This window comes from Haliotis rufescens, unplaced genomic scaffold, assembly GCF_023055435.1.
Source record: "Haliotis rufescens isolate VD_foot unplaced genomic scaffold, xgHalRufe1.0.p SCAF_1, whole genome shotgun sequence".
In the NCBI taxonomy this organism is placed as follows: Eukaryota; Metazoa; Mollusca; class Gastropoda; order Lepetellida; family Haliotidae; genus Haliotis; species Haliotis rufescens.
The window spans coordinates 77858228-77885016 of record NW_025963779.1 but is presented as its reverse complement, the minus strand read 5'-3'; the positions used below and the strand labels follow the sequence as shown (position 1 = coordinate 77885016).

The window sequence follows — 26789 nt, the reverse complement described above, 5'->3', positions numbered from 1 at the left end:
AGGCAATCTAATAGCTTTCTATAAACGGTAGCTTTAACAGTCATTAATATTGCATTATTTATTACTTTGTGGTATCATTGAATGGGTGTGGTAGTTTATGCTCCAATGGCAGTTCCAGGTCACCAGAGGCCGTGGAAGCACAAACAAATGTGGAACAAATGGCACGTCATTCCATCTTAAATATTCCCCCAGACTACATAACGGTGGTTGTTGTAAGTAGAAAAAAGGTTTCGTATGAGGCTGCAGATGACTGTTTATGTGTCCGCATTGATCAGCCGACACAGTGAGGTCATTTTTAGTTTTTGAGTAGATGGAAAAATTAGTAAAAAGACGTCATATCATTGTGACAATCTGAAATTAAGTAAAAACAGGCAAAACAAAAACTTGCGTCAGGTGGATCTTGTGAAGAAAATGAAACGCATTCATTTAATGGCGTAGTTTATTGGTTAGGGCTCAAGTTTGTGTCATAGATGTCCAGCGTAGGGTTCCCCAGGTGCGTGTCACAATTTGTAAAAAATAATATCTGGTGAAACCAAACGCTATAAAAGTTTCATAAAGTCACAAAACTACAAACTAAGAATCGACCCCCTTCCATAAAGGAAAACTCAATCCCACACCCGCACCCGCACCCGCACCCGAAACCACACCCACACCCACACCAACACCAACACCAACACCCACACCCACATCCACACCCACACCCACACCCACACCCACACCCACACCCACACCCACACCCACACCGATCCAGCATCAAATTCCAACAAATCACTCATTTAGTGTAAAAAGCAGAAACTTTCATTTTTCTCGGTTTGTAAAAACACGTTGAACCAGTCAATCTCTCATAAACCTGTCTCAGAGTCGCTGAACCATATCATTTTCCTTCCGCCGAACCGTCACTGTGATGCAAAAGCCAAAATTGAAGCAAATTGAAGCAAGTCCTCATGTTCAGGTTCCTCCCATCTGACTGGGTCTCCTTTCAATTTAAACTAAAGTTAGCTGTTGCTATCAAAATGATATTATATTTTCAGAGACTGAGCGTTGGTCTAATCGCTCATCTACGATGTCTGACGATTGCCATGTACAATAAATCATATCCAATAGAAATCTCTGCATTAGGCAGAGTCGACAGTACGATTCCGACTATGTTATGGCCATGTGTTTATGAATCACTATCAAATAGTTTGATACCAGTTGTTCGCGAAAAAGTGATCGTAGTCTTTCCCACCGGTGGCACCCGTCACAAACACCTGAAAAGACACGGGAACACATGGTACAAGTCAAAAAAGCGAATTGCATCGGACATCACTGATGCGTCAAATTTGGAAATGTCCTCCACATGTGTATCCCAGAGCTTTTTAAAAGCTTTACTGAGGCCTAGCCGAGCTCCTGTCCTGCTTCCATGTTCTCCCCTGCGTTGGAGGAAGTACAGCACGCCATCATGATCCGAGCTGAGCACTTATCCGCTGACAATAGCAGAACGTCCTGATCTGACCCACAAACTGGGATCAAGTAGGATTCATTCTCGGAAGAGCTGAGGACAGGTTAGCTTGAGGAATTATCCTCTCATTCCACGGGCAAATCTACTCAGTGTATGTTGACAAGACTCATATTCTCGCAGCCAATCTCTTGAAATGACTAAGTCTTGTACTGACTCTTTAGCTTAGGTAGTTAGTGTCTTAACATCTGTTATTGGCACAACTACACCGACTACAAGTAGAGGTTGCCTATTGGCATCATGTCGCCAGCTTTAAGTGTCCTCGGGTTCATTATTTGTACAGAAGACGTAATGGGACAGAGATTTAACAGAGTCTTCCTCATATACAGGCATCTTTCTACATAAATCAAAGTACGAGCTAAACATGAAAGGGTTAACGTTGTTCTCTGGCATGACAGTTATAACTTTGTCAACTAAAGATAAATTAAACAGCTCCAACTAAACGATGAACAATGTGCTGGATGGTACCAACCGCTCTCTTCTGTATTGTTTCAACCCGTCAACAGTACATGCAAGGGTCGTTCTGCCATACATTATCAGCTGCACCAACACATGTTGATCTCCCGTAGAAGAGGTTGAACTTTGTCATCACAATACTCAGAACCTGTTCCACCACTTAATGCATTGCTCCAGGTAAACCAAACCATGTTGCTTTCCAACACGAGAGGTTTAACTCGGAGATCTTCATATGCCGTGGTATTCAACCACTCATTACACTGCTCCAACCAAACCTGCAGAGGCTGTTACACTAATATGATTTATTACTTGCCCGTGAAGAGATCACCCGTTTAATAAACATACAGCTGTATTACACATTGTGTAATACCAAAACGCGTGCTTATGTACTCTCGGAACACGTTTCAGGAACAAATATTGAAAGCTCTCAACATCCCTTGGCTTATTCAACGACATTGCGTGTGGACTACATAGATCACTGAGAGGAGCTTATGCACGCTCGATGACCCCAGCAACCTTGTTGCTAGGCTGACGTCACATGGCATTGTTTCGCCGATGGATCTTGCAACAAAATTCCACAAACTACGTCATCGGGTATTGTGACGTTATTGTAAACTTTGAGGTGCAAGGCCCGTTCCACAAGGCGATCGTATTGTAGCGCAACGACAGTCGTTAGTCTAAGTTAAAGTATGTGAGTTGCGATAGTCTTAGCCCTACGATAATTTTGTGGATTCTAAAGGTGGACCGTTGTATGGTATTAAATTCATACGTTTCAACTTTTGACGTGTTTGAAGTATTATTCTGTTCAACTCAATTGGACTATGCCGTGGATCGTGTAGGTGTCAGCCTATTCATACTCAACAGTATAATTTAAAAAATCCGTTATAAATGGCAAGTAATGAATAAAATACTAAACTCGCTCCCGTGTAAAACCAGTTTTATGAAACTCGTGAATAGTTGTGGTTTCTGACGAGCGAAAGCGAGTCAGATACCACAACTATTCACTCGTTTCATAAAATTGGTATTACACGGGAGCTCGTTTAGTATTCTATAATATATGTTTCTCGGAAATGCCTGAAGATAGGCGATTTAAAAAGTATACGTTGGATGTTACATATGTTCGATTGAGTAAATATTATGATTTGATTCCAGGGACACTTGATGTTTTGATGACAAGATACTTCTGAAATGCCCAATTAAGTTCAAATAATGATGGCGAAAAAGTAACATCGGCCTTTCTAGGAACATCGTCGTGAACAACATACCATATTATCATAGGTATAGTAAACGAGGTTACATTAGTACAAATAAACATCGACATTTGCATTATAGCGTTGAATAGAAACACTTTCAATTTGTATCTATTATTCGATAGAAACAAATTTAGAACAAAATATCAGCTTCAATCCCTTTGGCCTCTTGTCAGCTCTCATGCAGTGACATATCAATAATTCACACTCTATTGTGATTCAGCCATTTCCTTTGAAAATGATTTACAGAAAAATACTTTTCGTAGAGCCCTAGATGAATTGTGTACAACTGACTTATATATTATTCAGTTCGCAAATATAGTTCACGAGCTCCAGACATTTCCCCAAATAATAACGGCAAATCCCCATTCGTGGACAATGTGAGCTTTTGTTGTATTTTACTTAGGGAAATAAATCAAACGTATCAAACAAATTCGTATCGATTGTTCCTATTGACGTTTGTGTCCTATCCGTTCCATTGTGTACTGATACTATACGACGAGAACATATAATCATTATCTGTAATGTAAAATATATATAATAATCGCCTTATTGTTCATATATTGCCCTATATTGCTGCAATAAATCTGCTAAAAATGATCACAATCACGTACAATGACCGGCCCCTTGAGAACGTTGTCGCACTGACTGCTCCCTTGAGCACGTGTTTATGAGGACGCAGCTGGTTTTGACAGAAGTCTGGGTACAAGAGATTGATTTACACCTATCCGCTGCAAGAGTTATCCCCTCTATACTACTCTCCTGCCACTGAGGTCATTAATTTCTCTTTCCGGTACAGTTGCGCAAAGTATGTCACTTCCCGACAGCGATGCTGATCATAACTAAACGATGTAGTCTCCTCACCTCAACAGAACAAGCAAAGAGACAACTCTAGAATTTATTACTCTTCTGCTAATCCATATTTCATGCGCTTCAACATGTCATAACCTCGTCTGATTCGTGTTCCGTCTGAGGCTCCATAGACTAGTCTTAAGGGACTCCGTTTTCAATAATTCATGCAGTGTTCAAAAAGATAACATTATTTCCTCTCTATTTCACTCATCAGCTCTACATCTGGGCTTTTGTCGTGTCCGGTCTTATTCATATAACTGCTAATGGCTTGCAGTATATACATTACTCTCGGGGCAGAGGTGGTCCGGTAGAGCATCCATAGTGAAGACAGTTGTGTATTCTCCTGTGTACAACATGTCACTATTCCATGATAGATACGCATCGCATATTGATTCACCATTATGTATTGCAGCAGACGGAGAAGATGAACAAAAGCGTTGATTTGCCGAGAAAGCTGTTGGTAGATATGCGAGGTCGATATGCAGATGGGGATGACAGCTACGTGAAACATACTACCACAATGAACAACTAAATGAACCATAATTAAGCCTGTGCATGTCAATCACAATCGGTGGACATACAGCATTATCAAGAACCTAAGCCATGTTGTAGTTGTGACTGAATTGAGCAAATTGCACACATTGTCATTTGAAGCTGAATTATTAATTGTCCAATCACACACATCAATTTGATTGCATTTCTATAGAATAACGCATTTCTATTACGAAGACACAAACGCTTTATAAGCCCTGAAATATTCGCATTTTCATGCAGAAAAATATACATTAAATGACATACATGGAACCGTTTATATATCAGAAGTAATACTTTAGATTAAGTGTGCATAAAATAGTGCACTGCAGATCGTACATAAATTACGTTTAATTGAAGTTGAACTACAACAAAACCAGCCTGTCATCAACATGTAATCAGTCAAGCGATATTAAAATAATGTTTTCACTCAATGAATGTTTCACATTTTGGTTTACATAAGTTTGTTATCTATATGGTAAAAACACAACGTCCCCGGAGGTGACGTCGATACATTCCCTTTTTGATTGTTCTGTGTAAACAATTCACTTTGATTAATGAGGGCGATGGCAGTCTCGTATTAACATTAGAACAAAATAAGGTCATTGTACCTGCTTAACGTGATTGTGACGTCTTTTGCAGTTACATGACAATATATATGACGTCAATTTGAGGCCTGTGGCATATCACAATAATGCAAAAGTAGTTCCCGTGATCTAGAGGCCGTCATATCGCATATCATATATCCACCCTGAAGACGTCGGCTGATATGCGTGAGAATTACCTCCACCTGTCCTTATCTCCAAGTTGGTAAGAGGTTAGAAATAGTCACGTGGTCCTCAAGTGTCCACATAATTGCTGAGATGATATTATTCTTTATGATTCATTAGGCGGTGGTTTGACCTTTTTGCGTTGTTGAACATTTATGATTAAAACAAATTCTTCTGATGTTTGACCTTCACCCCAAGGGCAAATAATAAGAGTGCATTCGCTACGATCTGATTAATATATTCAAGTGTCATTTTCAAATCCCGTTTATCAGGACAATGAACCATCCGGGATAACAAACTCCCGCATAAGCGAATTTCATCACATGATTCATTTACATAATTTTCATCATTATTTTGTCTTTTACGGCCCATGCAATCTGTTTCGGCAGATATTCTAAACTGATCATTCTCTAGCTTTGACGTTTTGAATGGCTATGGAATGGCTCTGGAAGGTGGAATGAAACATTCCCATATCGACAAATATATGCTAGTGTCGTGTATTTACTATCTTTGTTTCAAGTCCTCGAACTTCGACATTGGCACCGCATGCAATGAGCCGCAGTTATAGGATAATTCAGTGGGACCATATACCAATGAATAAATGTCACTATTCTGATGTGGATAAGTTGTAGAACAGGTCATTCTCACCCTTTTCACGGACCCCTGGTGTCATCACTGATTGTTAGTGATGCATTCATATGATTTTCGTCACTAGTTTGCCGTTTACGTCCAATGGAATTTATTTGTTCGGCAGATAATCGAGACTTCTTGAACTCTGGCGTTGTTCTCTTTCCACACTGAATTATGAAGTGTAATCTCTATATATCGACAGTGCCAGCTGTGGGTATTTGAGTAATTGTACCTTGTAGCAATAAGTGAGAAGAGTTTTAACACAGTATGCAGACATTCCGGCACAATGAGAAGGGTTTTAACACCGTATGCAGACATTCCGACACAGTGAGAAGGGTTTTAACACAGTATGCAGACATTCAGACACAATGAGAAGGGTTTTAACACGGTATGCAGACATCGAGATGAAGTTAGAAGGGTTTTAACACAGTATGCAGACATTCCGACACAATGAGAAGGGTTTTAACACAGTATGCAGACATCGAGATGAAGTGAGAAGAGTTTTAACACAGTATGCAAACATTCCGACACAATGAGAAGGGCTTTTACACAGTATGCAGACATTTCGACACAGTGAGAAGGATTTTAACGCAGTATGCAGACATTCCGACACAATGAGAAGGGTTTTAACACAGTATGCAGACATTCCGACACAATGAGAAAGGTTTATACACAGTATGCAGACATCGAGATGAAGTGAGAAGGGTTTTAACACAGTGTGCAGACATCGAGATGAAGTGAGAAGGGTTTAACATAGTATGCAGACATTCCGACACAATGAGAAGGGCAGACATCGCGATGAAAGGAAGGTTTCAAGACATGCAGACATTCCGACACAGTAAGAAGGGTTTTAACATAGTTGGCAGAGAACGTGATGCAGTGAGAAAGGTTTTAATTTAGTATGCAGACATTGCGAAGCATCTATTGCAATGTGGGCATCCAGCTTATTTAGAATTAATGTCAGTGTTCTGATTTGGGGGGATTACTCCTATAAATCTATAAATCCAATTTTGAAAAGTGATGTTATATTAGTGATTATACCAAATTAATAATATTCAATGGGTCGAATTTAAGATGCTTTTAGGAATGTTTAGCAATAACAGCTGGGGTTAGGGACACAAGAAATGTGATTCTTACGTTGCACTCGTCGGGAATCAAACCCTGGCTGGTGACGCGCGAACGGTTAAATCGCCAGGCCACCCCTTGCCCCTAACCAGAAAGTGTCGATATTTGATATTATCTCACGACTCACTGATTACTCCCATGATTGGTTTAAAAAGGGTGACCATATTGCACTTCAGTCGTTTATAAAATGTCGTTGAACTTGAGCGGTCTCTTCGCCATTCCGTTCCCAATAAAGCATCGGCTCTGGATTTAATCAGAGCCAGAAGCCAAGTGTGATGCTTGTTTACTCATATTCATCCGCCGGTTATGCGTTCTCAGACATGTCGTGGTATAGCTTAATTTCGATTTCTCTGGTAGCCCAGCCAGAATGCAGGTTTATAAAATGTCACGGTATTACACACCGAATCACTTTTTCAGCTATAACATGGCGGCATGTAATACCTTCGTGAGTGAGTGGTTTTACTCCGCGTTTACGAATATTCCAGCAATATCACGGCGGGGTACACCAGCGATATCATTCAAACATTGTACATTGTATCTCTGTGGGGAAAACGACCAGGGTCCGGATTCATGTAAGAAGTATAAACTATGGAACCAAACATAATATGTATATTAATCATAATCCTAACTACGGGGCACAGGTGGGCCAGGCGTCTAAGGCGCCGCAATTAGCTGTGCAGCGTCCCTTGGACACGCCAGAAACACGATAGTGGGTCCGCCCCGATTATGTTTCTAGGTTTATAAGCAACACACCCGTGCTCGTGGGTTTCACCAAAGTGGTAAACGTCTGATACCTGCATCACTTCCGGCTTTCCTCTCACATTAAGCTGACAAGCTAAGATATAACTGATTACTAAAGCGGCGTTAAACCCAACCCACTCACTCACTCCACACCACTTGGGTCAGATGGCACAATCTGCAACTGCTAAAAACTGGTGTGTTGATCCACAGATTAAACATACACTCATCCTCCATTATGCCTGATGATGCTTGATATATAGTTGTGTGTACTATAAAGGCACATCCTGAAGGGTAAAATTACCGTAATCACACTCTGCCACGCCTGAATACTATATCCTTCTATATATTTTACAATGAGGCCATCAACTATGTTTGACAGTGTTACCAAGTCTGTAAACCTGGTATGACGTAAAACAGACACTTTAAACCACATGTTACACCAAAGTATAGACTTTTGTAGATTACAGTCTGCAGAGCGTGGCAGGCAAGTGTTCTGTATCATGATAGCATGTTATTTCCCGACTCGACACGCCTATCCATATCAGTGGAGTCGATGCAGGAGTTTATGTACATGAATGATAAACAATAACATTGAAAACGCCCCCAGCTCACCATATATCATTTCGATTTCCTATGTTAACTGGGTCGGTGTGGCAGCCTAGTGGTTAAGGCGTTGGCTCGTCATGCCAAACACCAGGGTTCGATTCCCCACATGTGTGAAGCCCATTTCAGGTGTCCCCCGCCGTGATATTGCTGGAATAATGCTAAAATCGGCGTAAAACCATACTCACTCACTTCTACGGTAATGTAACGCGATTGAATAATGTAATATGACAAACATATACCCCAACATTTTAGAAGAATCCATGTCATGTTAGTTCAAGGTGTATATGTGGAGGGTTGACATGACATACGAACAATCTCTCTCCACTCCCCTCCTTTTCTCTCTCTCACGCTCTCCCACCCTCGTTTGTTATCCCTCTTCCTTCTCTCTCCCTTTCCTGTCCCCCCTACCCCCCCCCCCCCCCCCCTTCGAATCACCCCCTCTCGCCCACTCACTCCTACTCCTCTCAATAACATTCTCTCCCTCACTCCCTCACTCCATTTTACATCCACAGTTCCTTGTCTCCACATCATGTCTCTCTTCTTTCTCCCTTAAGTTCACTATTTCTCTCTCTCTCTCTCTCTCTCTCTCTCTCTCTCTCTCTCTCTCTCTCTCTCCCTCTCGCGCTCTGTGTTTTGTTTTTATCATATTGTGAAAGAACTAAGATAGCAACTAAGATAGAATACCATTCACGTTAAAAGTTCTGATGTCGACAAAAACAACAGTAACTGTCATTATAATTAACCAAACAAAACAAGTACACATCTTAACGAAACAGAACGAATAAAAACTGGTCCGTTTGACGTAACAAGGTGAATGGTACCTCAGAGAACAATAGAATAAAGGACCAGGCAAATAATATTTCGCCTAAACAAACCTCATCGATGGAGTCCACTTGAACTCCACACTATAAGCCTTATGTTTGCAAAGCAGTCCTTCAATAAGGACCTGGCTGCTACTCTGTAATCTGCTTTGTATGTTATGACGAATCGGTCTCACAGTTCAACAAATTGCAGTGGTGTGATTATAAAAGGCATTTTCATCTGGGTCTTATATCAAGGGAGTACGGTAGTCTACAGTAGCGTAATGCGCTGTGCAGAGTTGCACCCCATGCATGTCAGACGCCAATTGATTGCGGGCTCGTGGTTGTCGATGCATCAACATGGGGAACTTTTAACACACACATCGCTGCGTGCATACCCTAAACAATAACAACCGAGACGCCAATATAATTTCGAAATCCTTTCCAAAACGGCGTTAAACCGAACTCACTCACACATAGGAATGTTGAAATAAACCAGTTGGGACAGAAGCCAACTTAACCGAATCTAAGTGCAATATATATGAGTGTAACAAACAGCAAAATGTGGTTTGACGAACGTTAATGGTCGGAAGACGTTTCCATAGGACCAGCCTTCGTTATTGCAAACATCAGACTTGACCAATCTTTATTATGAGGAACACACGTTTCACTAGACTAACATTTAGTCTATGAAATCTCATCTGTACCCTTCATCTATACCCTTCCCGACTCTAAGATTGAACAAATAGTTTTCCCGATGCTGATTTCATAATGGATGAGAGCTAGCTAGAGCTGGCAACTTGCTTTGGATACATATCTTGATTTTCTTTTTCATAAAATAAATATATTCCACAGTCACGGTGCAGGACTAACGTTTCACCCGATGAAGTAGTAAGTATTATAAAGAAGTTGCCACCCGTAAATTCTCCTCCTTAACGTTTGAGTAATATCAAAATAATGAACCATTAGGCCAGGATTACCTAAATGCAACAAAATACATTTGTTGTCAGTACTGTACTGTTACTCCCAAATTCCCCCACAACCCATCTCGAACCTTCGCTTTTATGCTGCTATAGTAAAAAAATAATAAATGATAAAAAAACAGAACCTATTCAGAGGTACATTCGATAGTTTATTTAAACCAATGACCTGTCTAGTGGATCTTGAGCCAATACCGAGGTTCCAGCTGAAAATATTTCAACGGAGAGTGAGAGACAAGTTGGACATAATGAGTAGTTATTATAACGATTTTCTTGCTTCCCCTTCTGCCTTGTGTCATGTGCCCGATCACCACGGCACATGTCATTTACTCGTTAATACCAGAGTAGGGACATACCATAAGCGGCTTACTGATGGCGGCTTACCTCTATACTGCTGTAATTTGGCATTGCAGCAGATGTCTTTCCTCACTCAAAAACTCAAACACAATGAAAAATCATGGAGTGGAAATGCTGTAAAGTACGATCCGCGAGACACTAAGAAATTGGTGTACTTTAAGAAATCAGGATACGAATTTAATGTTGGGTATTCCTTTGAATATGTGATGTAGTTCCATACGCATTTTCCCCCAGGAAACATACGGACTTAAGAGAAAGATTGCATCTTATAGAATCATTAAGTCGAAGTGACTGTCATATTTGGTTGTAATTCTTGGTTAACTCATTGAGTGCAAAGCACAACTCGGTACTTTTCAATTAACAATGCTGATGAAAATATAACTTGTATTATTTATTCATCATGAAACAAGCATCTTGTTCTATCGTGTGACCAGTTCGTTCCTAGCACTATCAACGTCTTTTGCGTCATCCGCAGTTACATTCGTCACCACTCGCCCCTTTCCGTAACCAGCAAGAAGACTCGTCCCCCTATTGATGTATGTCATGTGCGAAAATACGACAAACCAATCAGAATGCGCGTATAACTTCAAGTTCATCGCTCAAAGAATCCCTCAAGAATTTTTATAAATTTTACACATGTGTTGCATCTTAAATATACCCAAGATACAGTTAAATATGTTCAATCATACTGTATATACCACATGTTCTGATGTGTTTAAAATTGCATCTGAAATATACATAATATATGGGGAATCATATGTGAATCATTACGCAACGAGTTAACAATTCTTTTAGCTATGCCCGTTTGCGTTTAGATGGAACCCAGTCGCAAAAATGGCCACGAGAGGGGCATGAGTTGCTATTCGGCTTGTCCCGGAATAACACGAGTTGGTCACTGTTAGCCTAGCGGACACCAGTTATAGTTAATAATGTTTTGGATCACTTTAAATACGCGTTGTCCAGTTATTTCAATCTGACATAGAATATAAACTATTTGAAAACGCCAAAGTAACTAAAATACTTCGCTCTTCTCTTCGACCTCAGGCCCTTTGTTATCAGACCTCAAACACCCAGGTTCCAGAGAACTACATTTCATAACTATCACCGTGTTATGCTGTTAGCTTATCTAGGAGCTGGAATCACACGACCAGAGTCATATCACCAGTGGTCATCTGACCATAATACAGCTGCCGGTATTATTTACGAACCAATAAAACAGACAAGATGATGACCACCCATTTTGTCTTCGTATTGTGGATAGCACGAACTATTAACAAAGGCAGCGGTACCATGGAAACAACTTGTCTGTGGTTATAATAGCCTTCTTTATCTTTCTGTAAACATTAACTATACTTCCCACTTCATTGACGGATGACGTCACGTACAGAACTTGGTTTATTGGTAGAGACAGTCCTCTAGTTATTGGGATGGTTTCTGCGCCGATAGATCGTTATTTATCGGTGTAGTATATAGTACGGCCCCGTCATCAGTTTATGGACAATCTAGCCATATAATGCTGGTTTATATGCTTTGGTCTGATTCGCCGTGTATTTTGAGCGACTGTGGTAAATGTCACCCCGACTTGATATAATTAAATGTCTGCAGGAGACAACTGTTCGTCTCTATATTCCCGATGGCACCATCCTCCTTGTGAATAGTGGGGTTTCAGCAATAGCCATTTTCAAGTTACTTTGTCTTTTGCACATGGACTTAGGCAAGTATGGAATAAGACTCATCTCAAGGCAGAACTGAAAGATCCCTCAACCTCATTTGAAAGGAATAACGTTTCAGAACACGAACACGGGAGAAACAAAAATAAACTATTGGGTTCCGCTGGTGTTTGTGGCTGTTCAGTTAGCTTTGTTTGCTGGTGAGGGGCGGTGCTGTAGCCAACATGGTTAAAGTGTTCGTTTGTTGCGCCGAAGGCCCGAGTTCGATTCCCCACATGGTTAAAATGTGTGAAGCCCATATCTAGTGTTCCCCTCTCTGATATTGCAAGAATATTGCTAAAAGCGGCAAAAACCATACTCACTCTCTCACTTGTTCACTGTTGCCTATAATGGACATGCTGCATGTGTTGAAGATCGTTATAGAGTAAAGATCTCAGCTGCCAATGTATCTACCGCACGGGTGTTTTACGACATACGTCATGGCGTCATACGACTCTTCCTCAAAAGTTGTTTGATCTGGGTTTCAACATTCAAGACCTCGGTAAAGCTTTCAAAAACGTTTTATGGTAGACGCATTGAGACAAATGTGAAGTATCTGTGACCAAAATTATGTCCGATGCAATTCCCCATTTTGACCATGTGTTTCCATGTGTTTTGTTCAGGTGAAAAGTTGACTTGCCTTTGCATGTGTTTGCGAAGGGTGCCACCTGGTGGGGCAGGATAGGTTAAACTTTGCAAACGCATTGGTATTATCACGATTTGATAGTAATTCATAAACACATGCTTATTATACAGTCGGAATCGTACATTCGAGTAAATCTCTCAATATGAACCCGGGTATAAGTGGTCTCCAGTAACGTATGCTCGTTGTAAGACACGACTAAATGGATCGGGCTGGGCTGATTGCGTTTCACCCTGCCCCGTGTTGTTTGTCAAACTTTCAGTCACCGCTTTGTCTGGTCCAGGCGTATTCACAGGCCATTGTGGTTTAACTTGAATGTTGCTGACTGCAGCGCTAAACAACAAGCAGACTTTTGTGAGTCATGATTTACAACGAACTTATGTCATCAGTAGCCATCCGCAGTGAACTGAAGCTGCTTTTGTTTTCAAAGGCACATTCCCTGAGGTCGGCGTGGATTTGTAGATTGTACCCCGAGCACAGGCTGACATGCTGGACAGACATTTACGGTTACAGATAATACGCTTCCGTTTCTCCATTATGATTCAGTCCCTCCATTATGATTCAGCTTCTGCGTTATGATTCAGTTTCTCATGATGATTCAGTTTCTCCATAATGATTCACTTTCTCCATTACGATTCAGTTTCTCCATGATGATTCAGTTTCTCCATTATGATTCAGCTTCTGCGTTATGATTCAGTTTCTCCATTATGATTCAGTTTCTCCATAATGATTCAGATTCTCCATTATGATTCAGTTTCTCCATAATGATTCAGTTTCTCCATTATGATTCAGTTTCTCCATAATGATTCAGTTTCTCCATTACGATTCAGTTTCTCCATGATGATTCAGTTTCTCCATTATGATTCAGTTTCTCCATGATGATTCAGTTTCTCCATTATGATTCAGTTTCTCCATGATGATTCAGTTTCTCCATTACGATTCGGTTTCTCCATGATGATTCAGTTTCTGCGTTATGATTCAGCTTCAGCATTATGATTAAGTTTCTCCATTATGATTAAGTTTCTCCATTATGATTCAGTTTCTCCATTATTATCCAGCTACTCCATTACGATTTAGCTTCTTATTCTCCAGGATAAATCAGCATACAATATAATCTTCTTTCATTTTCCGATCATGGCGTTACATATTTTTTGTATCTCCATCAGACACCAGAATTGTAAAGATATGATTTATGTTCTAAAATAACTGAACCCTTCTTCGACTAATGAAGTTCAACAACAAACCAAAGGACTTCTTTATATAAGGAGACAAACGGTTTACTTTAATTTCACACTCCTATCACATAATACCTATCTGACTAGTTCTGTTAAGAAATTATCTCCACATAATAAAGAACAGCATATTGATTTTATTTGGTCCTCTACTAAAGTCAATTATGTTTAGTTGAGATAGTTGTCTGTCAAACAGTATCAGTTAACATGCATTATGATCTGCCCCTTTCATGTTCACTGACTTTCCTGATGAAAGCGAGAGTACAGGCAGAGCTGGAATTCAGTACGTGTTTAGAAATATTACTTTCCTGAAGACTGTATAACGAAATGAAGGACCCTTGTGTGCGTGAAGCACCGTCCAGGAGCCAGACGGATGTTCAGTCTGCAAGATGCGATTTAGCTGAGGATACGTAGGAATACCAGAATATGGGTTCATGAGGGTTGTTAATATGGCGTGTGAGTCATGATGTTTGTGAACAACTGGCACTATCTTTGAAGAGGTTAAGGGGGGCTACCTTGTACATTAATAAAGTGGTACATGTACATAACATCTACAAGTGTAATGTTGATGTCTTTGGGGAGAAATAACATTTGCGAACGTTATTTAACACACTCATGGGTAGGAATGATGATGGTACTAAAATGAAATGAAAGTCTTTTATTCTCATTTTGTTCTTGATACCATTCTTGAAATGTATGTACGCTGAAAAGATTTTCCCCAAAGGCTTGATATTTATGTTGGCGTTCAATATCCAACTACTAAAGCCATCAAACATAATCAATCTGCCGGATTAGTGAATCGTTGTAACGGAGTAATGTCACTTTGCTTCGATGAAAGCGTTTCAAACAGTAATCGTTCAGTATGTGGTGTTTCCGGATTAAACAGGTTCAGAGTAACGAAGTGTCACTGTTGCTGAAAACGTCTCTTCCTGTATTGTGTGGAGAGCATAATCTTCACATTATGTTAGAACGAACTGTCAATATTCTCATAAAGAAGTTATCGAGCAAAAGGAAGTATACTCCAATGTTTGATTGTGGTTAAAAGTGAAACAAGCAAGAAATGGTTACTCGATGGTAATATATTTGATACATAGATGTGTTTTGGACTTCATCTTTGCGTTGTTTGGCAACTGTTTTCAGCCTAGTAACGTTTTGCTAACGCATGTAATTTGTTGGTAGAGCCAAATTTTCAAGTGTTTTGTTTCTTTTGCCCGGCAGTTTATGTTATACGTGTTGGTATCTTTTAAAGACAGTATATCATGTTGTAATTCATTTAATAATCTTCTCATCTGAGGATAAAAAACAGGAAGTAAAAAATCTCGAGCATACCATTGGAATAGAAAGAAAGAACAATGAGCTTTGCAGCAAGGTCCTAAGAAACTGAAGAAGGTTTCTTAGATGGGACTCTAATGATGTGTGTTTGTACATGTACCTTTCTTTCAGGCCTGTATGAAAGGAACTAATATCAGTTAGTTCTGTTGAGTATCTAAAAAATCGTTTCATTGTGACATACACTATTCCCCTAACACCTTTGTTTTATGGTTGCAGGGTATGGCCACAGCACACCGCAAACGGTCGGAGGAAAGATATTCTGTATGTTCTATGCCTTGGCAGGGATCCCCCTGTGTATCGTCATGTTCCAAAGTGTCGGCGAGAGACTCAACACTTTCGTCACATTTGTCCTCAAGCAGCTAAGGAAGTGTTTCAGGATGAAGAATACAGAGGTTTCTCAGACTAATCTCATCCTCGTGGCCATGAACCTGTCCACCATTGTACTGACCACAGGAGCAGCGGCCTTCTCCTATTACGAGGGCTGGGAGTACATCAACTCGCTCTATTATTGTTTCATCACTCTTACAACAATCGGGTTTGGGGATTTTGTTGCGCTTCAGAAAGATAATGCATTGGAGTTAAAACCTCATTATGTGGCGTTTAGTTTGATATTTATATTATTTGGCCTCACAGTGATATCCGCCGCCATGAACCTTCTTGTGTTACGATTTTTGACGATGAATACCGAAGATGAACGAAGGGCGGAACTGGCTGCTGTTGCGGCTGCGCAGGGTGCTGTGCGGCTGGACGGGGACGTTATTACTGCAAATGGCAGTGTGGTTTCAGGTGCTCAGGAAACGCCTGAATATAACGATCTGATATCAGTATGTTCTTGTTCATGTTATAACCTTCGATCTAAACATAAACCCCGGTATAAAGTGACTCGAGGACCGGGAAAGATCGCTCATCTTCTTCCCATGAAGTCCTCAGCAGCAAAAGAGGACAGTCAAAGTGGTGGGGTCGAGGATACGAACTCCTATTTGCAATGGCAAATGCTCTCCCGGAAACGAGCTTCGATATGACGGCGGATATGGTTAAGACGCCATGTTTGATATTCCATGTTAAAGTGCGCTTTGTTGACTACGGGGGCGAGTGTGGCGCCCTCTGGTGTGTACATATTTCATATTCTACTACCTCTTCAATCGGACCCTGATCTGATAATGGATTTCGTTACTTCATTTACTTGATTGCAAGGTCTTCCGTCATATCTTATCTTAGCTCACCTTACCGGCAGATAGCTGAACGGACGAGTTGTTAGCTCACCTGATGAGCACAGTGATGGATGGATGGACGCATAGAGAAATATAACTTGGATTATATATACATAGATGTGTGTTGACAGTGTTGATTTGAAGTTGACAGTTATGGTGAATCTGGAAGGGTTTCACATGTTTTAGTGTGATTCTTTGTGAAATGTTTGTTTTAAAGCTCAACTATCAAGCATTACCCTATGTTATTAATGCAATATTATCGATGTTGCCCCACAATGAGGGAGTTAAGGGTAAAATGTTTGTATATGCGGGGTAACATAATAAAAATTGTTCAGAAGAAGGGAGGAGATCGTTAATGGCATGTAAATATATCGAAGTAGTGTAACATCCTAAATTATAAATTATTCTTAACAGATATAACCAAACGAAAGATATTTCAATGTATTGTCAGTGGCTCATGATACCACTTGTGATAGCTTTGACATTGTGGGTACCGGGAGTTATTTCACGACATGCATTTAGTCGTAAAGGAGAATAGGTTTTACCTCTGTAATAGTCACAGATGAGAGGTGTTCGCATCTTTCTACATCCACACCTGTTCTCTCTTATTACACTTTTTCCTTTAATCAACCCAGTTAGAAAACTAATTCCGAGATGATCGCGAGTTTTTACATAAATATAAGTGAGACATTTGGATATCATATGTTCCATCTAGGCCATGTTGGATTGTCCATTTGTTTCAACCCGTTCTGGTACAGCAAATACTATTATTGTCAATCATGTTTTGTCAAGTGATGAACAACAATCTATAAAGGCATTTTTTGACGTCTGTACATGAAATTATTCCCGACTTCAGTCCAATATGTTTGATTGATACAATTCTTTTTTCCACAATGACAAATAATAAAAATGTATCTATTTCTCAGGCACGTGCACATTCATACACAATTTGTACCTTTTCAAAATGTTCTCCTTTTATGCAAATATCAGATGACTTATTCAAAGATAGCCACAACACAATGACAATAGTTTATCTTTCATATATTTCTTAGTGAATAGTGTTTACGTCTCCGATTGAAACTGTACGATCACGTTGTGTTTGTTTCCTTTATTCAATTTGAAAAAGAATTCATTTAATGCTCTTTTCACCATTTCAAGCTTCTTTGACACGTTTTTATACATTGTGCTATAATCGCATGGCTGGTTTTGTCAAGCGGGTTATATGTTTTATGATATATTAAGTAAGTTAATGACAGAAGATTAATACGCTTCTGTACGGCACAGCATTAAAATGTTGATAGATGTATATTGATTCGAAATTGAAAAGATGAAATCAGAAATCAAAGCATGTTGCTCCGCACAGTGATGTCGAGGAATGCAGCATGCTCAAGTAAATTCTTCTATGAATCCCCTGTTTGTACGGAAAATTTTTGTTTAATGTTCACAGATGTCATATCAGTACTACATATGTCGTACTTTAAGATTTACTACTTCGATTTATTTAATTTTATTCTGATCACCTTTGTCATCAACCGTTCATTTTATGCGGAATAGAATTTGTTACACTATCACCAATATCAAACCCTATTTGCATAATCATTTTCAACTAAAATATACTCACCGTCAAAAGAAACGCGAATACAACACATGTTGGTTAATATATGAAGACTTAATCATATTCAAGATCTATTAGATAGGTTAGATGCACACACGAACTTACTGGTATGTTGTGTGAACCGACGCTCATGAACGCATCACATGTGACGTCATAGATCCATGACTCGGGATCCACCATTTGTCTCGTGCAGGATTTGCGTGTAAAGTTTGGAAATCACGTGCAGCATATCGTGATAAGATTAAAGTCACTCGGTGGTAACACTTGACTGATTGTTAGTTTGTCATTAAGTGGTACACATTAGAAACATGTACATAATTCTCTATATGTTTCTATGGTTCGCGTTTCTTTTGACGGTCAGTATATTATGCTTCTTTCGAAACTATTAGACTTTATTCAATCCCATGCTTCATAAACGACAAATGAGTGAAAGGAAAGAAATGCCTCGTGTTCACGAACCATATCTTATCTTGAGCACGAGAAAACATATTTTTGATTATTTACATAGCAATAATATTGATAAGAATTCTAGCAATCTAAGAATTATCATCAGTTATGATTATTATTTGCAAGCACCATTTATGACACATCAACCTATCAATTGTTTCTGTAGTTTACAGAGAGAAACAATCATATAACATGTACGCAATACGTTTGCTTGTTGACATGGCTTAGTTGTGTGCATTTCTTAGCTTGCAATTACAGGATGTAAAATAGGGGTCTAATGTGGTGTGATAAAGTACTTGAGGTGACACTGGTTTCTTGCCATCCCAAGGTCACCTGAGGCCATCCAAGGGCGATAAGAACAAAGCTGCAAATGAGGTCAGGGTGAAGGTCAATATCTGCTCAAATCCATAGCGTAGATTTTTTTTATATCGAAACTTCGCTTTTTTTTACCTCGTTGTCTTCATATAGGATTTTTCTTGTTCTGTGTTTAGCATTATTTGCAACTATTTTCCAAACTAAACCTTTGCAAGTGCATCACTTTCTTCGTAAAGGCTATACCGATCGTGTAGTTCTGCCACACATAACAATGGCATATTGGCATGCCATTGTAAGAAGAATTTATTATACCTTGCGCGATAGGGCCGAGAAATTACATAACATATCATTAAATATGGCTATAATGGGTCGTATGTTTTGTTATATCCGTCAAACAGCATGCTACAGTTGACCGTCCGATGCAAACATTACCAGTTAGTGATGAGGCCTATTACGTTTCACGAATACCCAAACACTGATGCATGTCACATGCATGTTCCACCGTTGAACATACCAATTGATTGTTACGTCAGTTCTTTGGGGATCTTTTTATCTGTATCCGGGAAAGTGCAATGAACTATATCGATGGTATGAAACATATTGAAAATATAGTTTTAGTTACATTGTATTGCGTATACCGTTGGAATACATACATTCTTATATAACCCACATTCTTCTGCGCCCCGTTTATAAAAATTGTTAGTTCCAGGAAGTTTGAAGCTTTTACACATTGTTACAGTTATAATTTCAATGGAAGTTTGACAAATTTCAACTTTTGTATTGTGTACAAGAAACGGCATTATTGTTTGTAAGAATAAGGTGAAATCCATAAGTCAACCCATTTTTTATTGATTCTGCAGCTTCTAACGCCGGTTAAAGATGGTTTTATGAAACATTTTATATTAGTGTGATTAGAGGTGAGGTGAGGGTTTCAGATTATTTCACTTACATAACGACGTGCATGCGCGTGTTGGGGTCAGCTTGTACGCACTTATGCCGCTTTTATAGTATTAGCCTACTGAGATACAATGCTGCAGTTTTACAAGCATACCCAACCCAGACACATTATACTACTATACCAATCGAGGATACCATCTGCTAACATTGTTTGGTATGAAGCGGCCAGGTGATAGAACTTCCGCTTCTTCTGCAAATTATGATAAGACATAATCTAAGCCATCAAAGGGAGAAACGTCAGTGGATAAATCAGACCGTGAAAACTACTAATATTGAACTACATGAATTCAGTTCTTAATGATACCGGGCAAACTTCACGTGTTTTAGACACACCCCGCTCCTCCATTACCCGTGCTATCTCACGTAGTGCACAGTGCTATCTGTAGTCAAGTAATGAAATGGGGTCGTGCATAACTCACGGAAAAAAATAAAAAAATTAGCCCAACTTTACCACTGTCTGATATTAACGCAGTCGATGACCGTAATTCTCTGACACGTGCAGCATGAGAACCATTGGCGTTTGTGAGATGTAATCTGAGGGCTCACTGACCCCCATAATCGCCGGAACCAAGGGTCTGGTAAAAAAAGGATTTTAGAGCTTCTACAGTCGTAAACCCATGTTAAAAGGTAGGAAATACAATACTCGTAATAACAATGGCTTGTGAAAGGGGGCCCAGTCATACCTTGAATGGTTGGTTACAAATAGCGACTACTCCGAAACATTGCCGTATGCATTCACGGTAACAGAGGAACGTAGTGTATACGAACGTAAAGTACGTAGAGAAATGCCGAGGATAACTAGGTAGAGGAACCTTTCTTATTCGTGTGGCATACCCGTACACCTGTGTCCATAATAGCTAAGTCTGAAGTCAACTATGCCTTCCATAAAACCAAAGCATTTTGTGTATGAAAATCTATCGTTGGCGAATGTTCAACATGAAAATACAAATTTATGTATCGTTATGTACCTATGTATTCTAACTATACACTGTGTTATGTATTGGTCAGTTCCTGTTCCAGAGTCTGCCAAATCGTGTGATCGAGTCAGATTGTCTATATTTTGTATTTACCTGAATATTCCTTGGGGAGAACATATACCATAGCGTGTGGGGTTATGTTCATGTACCAGTAACATCCTTAGAGTAGGATTCCAGAATGTTTTCGGTTAGTGAAACTATAAGTTTTCGTGCTGTGGCAGTTTAATATGTTCCACTGTAAGTGAAACCTTCACTTGTGGAGAAAGATCAGGGGCAAAGTCCACTGTCCAAGGTTATAAAGTATGATTGGTAGTATTTTGTAAATGTGGTGAAACTTGGTGAACTTTGTGGTACTTTGTTTAAAATGAAAGAGACATTTCTTGCATAAGTTAGTTTCTTATATGACATCGGTCATCTTGCTCCAGTTTGTGATTTTTTTCATAATACACCATATGCATGCTATGTGCTTATACATTACTTTGATTTGTTTCTTTTAACCTTTTTTTGACTTTTTGATTGGTGGGTATGAACGTGTGTTTGATATGTGTATGCCTTTTTTTACACAGTTTGTTGCGTGACTATTCAGTCGTGATTTTATCAGATTAGTATCATTATATTGACGCAAAAGACTATCATTATAATGACGCTAAGGAATCGGATTTGATTGAAGTTGTACCATCAGATTGTGATATGGATGGTGGACAATATAAACAAATGCAATCATTTACTAATTGCCAGATATAATCCTGTGTTGTTTATGTTTTCATCAGAGGTCATTTCAGAATTTATTCAGCTGTCGAATGTTTCCTTTACTTGACCAAAGTCAGGAATGTCGTCATTTCATTATTAACCTGAATAAAGTAACTCTTGTAGATACTGGACTGCCATCCTTGAGTATCCTGTGTATTATAACGCTTTAACTCTAGTTTAGGGGCAGTGGGGTAGCCTAGTGGTTAAAGCGTTCATTCGTGGTGCCGAAGACCCGGGTTCGTTTCCCCACATGGGTACAATATGTGAAGCCCATTTCTGGCATCCCCCGCCGTGATATTGCTGGAATATTGCCAAAAGTGACATCAAAACCATATTCACTCATTATTCTATTTTGATAATACACCACAGAATTCGCCATCTATCTTATCTTTAACTTTCCACAGAATTTCTCTCGCCATGGAAGCTAATTGGATAAGACGGATAATTTTAGCGGCGTGGCATTCGAATAGCGAAGCTATGGTGGCGAATGGGTACTTCATTTTTTATTGTGAAACAATGTATATAATACACAGGAAAAAAAAGGAGGATACAAATTTATAGCCAGAATAATTTGGAATATCTTTGAGCATTGTGTATCGAGTATGTTTTAAATCTTAATATAACTAAGAAACGATTCAATTTATTTATTTATTATAATACAGAAATCAGCTTAAAGTTGCAGATAATGTATCAGCAATATACGTTAAGTTTATTCTTATTTATATAATTATATATTCATACTAATTTAAATTTATTAAACATATATAAAACGAATTATTTGATAGGCATTACTCAGAAGTTGACGGATGGCAAAGTAGAGATTATTTATGGATAACATGTTTCTTTATTTACTGTAAAGGCGGCGTTTCGGTATAGATCCTTATACCTTTGCTTGCTTGACAACAGAATAAGAATCTATACCGAAACGTCGCCATTACAGTAAAAAAATAAGTTGTTATCCATAAATTATGTCTCCTTTGTCACATATAAAACAATCGCGTTCATCGGTCAAAATAAGGCCTCAAATATTACTTTTCACCCTAAAACTAGTACTCTCTAAAATACAAACAGATTGGTCACTAGTAACGCAGTTCTCTAACGAACTTAAACCTTAATGTAGACGTTAGACATATGTTGCAGTTCCAGTGTTTATCGTGGAGGCGGTGTGTCTGAATGTCGACACTGTCTATGATTTTATAACAAATCCCTGGACACTGGAACGTCAGCAGATTCTAATTGGTCATACTTAAGACAATAACTTTGATTTATCTCAACTTTTGACTGTACTATATGTTCATGTATTGTTCCTTGTCTAGCATTTAATTGCTTTGATTGCCTAACTAATGTCTTCCTTGTTATGCAGACAATGAAGGAAGGCGGACATTATCAGTAGGGTGGCTTTTGTGTCACGCTCTACGAGTAACACTTGAGACCCCAATTTGACCTATGAATGCGCTGTTTGTAAATTGTAAAACCTCATCTGGATTACGGACAGGTTGTTTAGAATGAATTGAATTGAGTACAACTGAGGATGTTTTCTAAATTTTAAATAATTTGAGGTTAATAATTATATCAATTTTTTTATTAACATATCATTAAGGTTTTATGTGCAGATCAATACTAATTTGTACACAATAACAATATTACTATTGGGTAGATCTGAATATGTTTAAGAGTAATATGTAGTACATATAATAAAAAGTAACCATTGTAAAAATGAATTTTAAATATGAAAAGGCATTGGCATTCATTCACAAGGGATGAATATTCCGTAGTTCCAGATTTCGGAAGGGTTATTCCGAGGTTAAGAAATAAATTGAACGCAAAATGTATGAAGGTCAACCTTAAATAAACACTCGACTGAAATCAGTCGCCATTGTTTATTACAACGCGGGAGCCTGGCGTCGTTTTCCTTTATCATCATAAAGAATCACAAAAAATACATACTTGCAATCATCGGAATGTTATTACAGTCGATCATTCAAGCAGCAGTATATCACATTTCGTAATTTATCCGATAAGTCTTCGCTTTAAAGAACCAGGTACATTTAAACATGCTTTGCGCAATGTAGCATTTGATGATCAGGGACACTTGAGCCTGGTTACTGAAGGGAAATACACAATTTGGCCATTATACTGGATTTGAACTTAAATGTTATTACGTGAATGACACAATGGTATATACAACTGCCGTAAAATTGAAACTAATTTGATAGAAATGAATGAAATTCAATTGAACGCGATTTTGAGCAAATCCTTTCTCATACAATCTAATACAACGCTTGTATCACGGAATAGAAGACGCTATCATTAACTTAGAGTGGGCTTTCCATTCTCGACAACTATGCGATAACACCATTGGGTGCACTGCTGCTTTAAAGGGCAGAGGACGCTGAGAGGTAATATCCAAAACACTTGTCAGCGAAAGGAAATTAGAAACATTCATTATGTATACAACGTATATATGTGTCCAACACCAGTGCAAAATAGGTCTTGGGCGCATTTCATACATTTAACCTTTCATGCTATGATTAGCCATCAAAGTTGCCCTGTGATGAGGTCGAGGTTAAGGATATATTCCAGAGATGTGAGGAAAGGGCTTCAATCCAATTATATCTGAGAATGAGTTAATATTTTTTATCAGAAATATCCCAATGATTCAAGAATTGTATGTATCTGGAACGTTTAGGATATGTATTGAACCAAGATTATTTACGTATAATTCAATTTAATGAATGTGTTGCAGTTCACGTGGAACTGAAACAATAAGATCTAACAGAGAAAAGTGTAACTTGAATGCTATGTTAAACTAAGACACTGTGTTACCTGTTATGAGACAGATGTCTGTCCAATGTACAGCGGTAATTGCTACCAGACACATATCTGTGTTCTATCGGAGAGTTTCCACGCCCATTCACCATAAGCATTCCTCGGGGTGGGCCGACGGACAGCCATCACGTGTATAATAACATTATAACTGTTCGAATGTCTTTTGCATATAATTGAATAAAATATGTTTTACAAGTTATTCTGTAGCTTATTATTGAAACCAAAAGGAGCGTGAGTGAGTGTGAACAGGATTTACCGCCTCTTTGAGCAGTATTCCACTTATATATGACATCCTCTATATCTCCAGGACTCGCATTTCGGTTGATCTACACTAACCCCTTCAGCCAGTCCCTTGGTTCCCGCGATTTCAAATTACCCGCCCTTGATTTTGATTACCCAATTTGATTTGCTCCTCTGCGCAGTCTAATGGACCAATCAGAATGCAAGTTACAAACCGGTCTCAATGTTGATGTCAACAACATGGCGATTAGTCCCATTGATTACGATAAAGTTGCGAAATATTCAACATTGAAAATCAGACTGACACTCAAAAGAAGCCCTCAGAAATATGTTTGATGGACATGATGCCTTCATGGCCATTTAAACTGGCGGTGCCAATAAATAAAAGCAACAAAAGCATATCCATATTCATAAGAAACCTCTACCAAAGGCTGAGTCGATTGTACGATTCCTACTTTATCATGAGCACGTGTTTCTGAATCACCATCACATAGTGATGAATCCAGATGTTCACGAAGGGGTGAACGTATCTTGCCCCACCCGTAGCACCCGCCATTGTCACAAGTCCTCCCTTACCAATTTCCTTTTTACATATCTCCACGTTTGTTTTGCCGGTAAAATGTTAATGAAAATTGAGGGCGGGTAGTTCGAGAATTGCGAGAACCACGGGAATAGATCCAGGGGCTAATGTAGGTTAACCGAAATGCGAGCCCTGGAGATACAGAGGATGTAAGCTGAATGTAGAAGGAAATCCTGAAGTGATGCAGGTCTCAGACTTTGGTGAAACACGGGTATAGTGCTGACAAAACTAGAAAAAAATCGGGGCGAACCGGGATTCGAGCCCACAATCATAATTTTCTGGCGTGCCCAAGGGATGCAACTCTGCACATCAAATTTGGTGCCTCAGACGACTGGGGTGTCATGAAAGTAAAATGGTTGTAGTGTTTGGATATTGTCATATGTAGACAATGTAGAAATACAAAAATTGGGTGGAGGATAATAACCAGTTGGCATAAAGGCCAATTTGCTGTGAAAGTTGTATGAATGGACCACTGACAATCAATGATCCTTTAGGAGTCAGGTTTCATAAGAGCCGTGAACTGATTAGCTGAAGATCAGTGTTGGAATACCGACACAACACACTCATGACTATCGATAAAATACACACGTATCTACCGCTACAGTACGTAGCAGTTACTGCTACAATACGTAACAGCCACCGATGCATACGTAGTTGCCCCATATACAATACGCAAGTAGCTACTTATCATGCAATTCGCACGTAGCAACCGATGATATTCTTACATAGCTATCCACATAATAACAAATACCAACAGCTATAGATAAACTACGTACGTATTTGTTGATAAAATGCGTTCGTAGCTACCGATGCAATATGCACCAAGCTAATAATGTACTATCGTTGCTAAATACCTTAATACTTACAGAAAGAATAAATACGTAACTACCTCTATAAAACATACGTGGAAACAGATGTAATACTTTCGAGTGAGTGAGTTGGGTTAAACGCCATTTGTAACAGTATTCCAGTTATATCACAGCGTGTCAGCTTAATGTGGGAGGAAAGCCCGAAGTGATGCAGGTCTCATACGTTTACCACTTCGGTGAAACCCACGAGCACGGGTATGGTGCTGACAAACCTTGAAACATAATCGGGGCGAACCGGGATTCGAACCCACAATCATAGATTCTGGCGTGCCCAAGGGACGCAACTCTGCACAGCGAATCGCGGCGCCTTAGACGACTGGTCCACCCGTGCCCCCTAATACTTTCGAAGCTACCAAGGTAATAAGCATCCAATAATAGTAACACATATCTTCGACACATGCTTCGGTAACGTATACTGAGAAGACTGAATATAGCGTGACCCTTTTCGCGAACACCTGGTGTCATCACTGCTTTTCGGTGATCCATT

At 39.2% G+C, this 26789-nt stretch overlaps 1 protein-coding gene across 1 annotated transcript in view; it reads left to right on the top strand.

Annotated features, from left to right (window-relative positions):
* Positions 1-18567, top strand: part of LOC124147883 (two pore potassium channel protein sup-9-like) — a 63845-nt gene extending 45278 nt beyond the window's left edge. The window contains exon 2 of the mRNA XM_046518704.2: positions 15729-18567. Within this exon, the coding sequence (XP_046374660.1) occupies positions 15729-16534 (806 nt within the window). The 3' untranslated portion in view covers positions 16535-18567. The remainder of the gene's footprint in view (positions 1-15728) is intronic.
* Positions 18568-26789: the final 8222 nt, after the last annotated feature.